The sequence below is a fragment of the Geospiza fortis genome, unplaced genomic scaffold (assembly GCF_000277835.1).
Source record: "Geospiza fortis unplaced genomic scaffold, GeoFor_1.0 scaffold85, whole genome shotgun sequence".
In the NCBI taxonomy this organism is placed as follows: Eukaryota; Metazoa; Chordata; class Aves; order Passeriformes; family Thraupidae; genus Geospiza; species Geospiza fortis.
This window is the reverse complement of record NW_005054358.1, coordinates 1443667-1445773: the sequence shown is the minus strand read 5'-3', so window position 1 is coordinate 1445773 and position 2107 is coordinate 1443667. Positions and strand designations below refer to the sequence as shown.

The 2107-nt window shown below is 49.5% G+C and overlaps 1 protein-coding gene across 1 annotated transcript in view; it reads right to left on the bottom strand.

The window, feature by feature from the left end:
* The window catches only part of DPH7 (diphthamide biosynthesis 7), a 10165-nt gene extending 8716 nt beyond the window's left edge, over positions 1 to 1449 (bottom strand). The window contains exon 1 of the mRNA XM_005423833.3: positions 1417 to 1449. Within this exon, the coding sequence (XP_005423890.1) occupies positions 1417 to 1449 (33 nt within the window). The remainder of the gene's footprint in view (positions 1 to 1416) is intronic.
* Positions 1450 to 2107: the final 658 nt, after the last annotated feature.

Sequence of the window (2107 nt, the reverse complement as noted above, 5' to 3'; positions counted from 1 at the left end):
CCGCTCACGAGGGAAATCCGGGCTCAGCCTTTCCTCGCCATCCCCCCAGCGCCGCCCTTAGCGCCCTTCCCCAGCCCGGCCCTTCCCGAGCCCACCCGGGCTGGTACCGCTGTTCCGGGCCTCGGAGCGCTCCTGGGCGCTGTCCTGAGCCTTTCCCTCTCCCCTCAGTCCTTTCCCTCTCCCCTCGGTCCTTTCCCCGTCTCAGGGCGGGTCCCGCACCTCGGGATGCGCCCGCAGCCATTCCCGCCGCGGTGGCGCTCCCTGCGCTGCCCTGGAGCCTGCGCTGCCGCTGTTCCCTGGCGGAAACCCTGCAGACCCAAAGGTCTCCTTGCTGAGTGAAATCAGCCCAGGCCGGGCCGTTTGCTGTTTTCCCATAACCAACCCTACATTTATTGACACTGAATTTCATCTCCCGCTCTCTCATAACATCCTTCTGCAGTTCACTCAGCCTTTATTATATTATCCTTCCACTGAATAACGTCATCAGTGGATGTTGTCAGTTTCATTATACATTACCTTTTTTCTATTTTTTTAATATATTGGATATCCAGCTGTTTACTTCCCACGACCATAAAAACCCTCCCTTCTACTCTTCCTTTCCTGTCTTTTAAACAGGTGTCTATGTGACATTTCCCTTTTTGACCAGCAGCTTTTCTTCCTTAAGTGCAAACTCATCATTAAATGCAGTTCAAACTGTCCCAACCAAATCCCCTTTTCCCTGGTTGTTGATGCCTGGAATTGAAGCAATCCCAGTAAAGTTTTGAAGCTGATTTCCCTGTACAGAACCCCCACTGACTCCTCCTCGGTATTCAGCCATTGGTGCTGCATCGCAGCATCCATGCATTCACAAAGTGCAGGTAGCTGTAGTTTGAAATTCCTTCCAGAAGCTGCTGTGCCATTTGCTGTGACATTGTACCAATTGAGAGAGGTCACCATCCCAGCTGGGAGCTCAGCTTGTTCATCCCTGAGCTCCCTCGGAGCCGTAGGTGGCACCGTCTGGTCCTGGCAACTTGTTGCTGCTCATCTCAGCTGAACTTTCATCTCTCCTGAAAGCACTTCTGCTCTGAGCAGATTCCCTGTGGAGCTCTCCATATGGAAGCATTCCTGTGTGAACTCCACCAGCCCTTTCACAGGGAACACATATGCAAACAAGTCACTGGATTTTCTTCTGCTGAGCCTTTCATCTTCAGGTCAGCCCTTCCCTTTGCTGTGCATCAGTCTCTGCTGACTCCAGCAGTCCCCCTGCTCCCGATTTTTTCAAAACTACTCATGCAAGTTTTATTACTTGAACATTCTTCATATGTCATTTTTTTTGCATTATTTTGCTGGGTTGGTTTGTTTCTTTGCTTGTTCTACATTTCACCTGCCAAATGTTATTCTTTCCATCTCCTACATTTGGACACAAGTTCAGATTACCAAGGATTTCTTCTTACTCTGAGTATCCCACATGTTCCTGTTTAATCACACCAGCCTCCTTTTGCTCTCAGTGCTGTTTTGCTGGGTGGTGAAGCTTTGCTCCTGGCTCCTGTGGTGTCTTACAACATCTCCATGCCTCCCATAAGCATTTCAGACTTTTAGCTGCTCCTTTTACCACAAATTTCATTTAAAATTAAGTCCCAAAGGAAAACTAAGGCCATACCCAGATGGTGTTTTCAATGTGCAAGTATCAGAACACCAAGCCCTGCAATCCACTGTATTTCATATTTGGTGTTCCTTAAGCCAGCCAGGATTTCCAGTTGTGTTTTCTGCATGTTGGGATTGGTGAGATCATCCTGCTTGGATAAGGAGCACTGGAAGGTGCCTGTACCAACATTTCAGTGTTTACAGGGGGTGTGCAGCCCTCTGTTACAGCCAGCACCAGGAACGCTGCAGCCTCCTGCCCTGAGCTGGATTTACCAGATTTCCCTGCAGGAAACAACTTGGATGAAGAACATCTCCATCAGGGGGAAGCCCTTGGAAAATCAGTTCTTGATCAGAACTGTCCAGGTCTGCTCCAATCCTGGATTTTTAAATACTTGTCCATACAGAGATATCGCTGCCCAGCAGGGTTCTCTGTGGGTAAGGAGCTCTTTACAAGAGCTCCATGCTCTGGGGTGCCTTGGGGAGC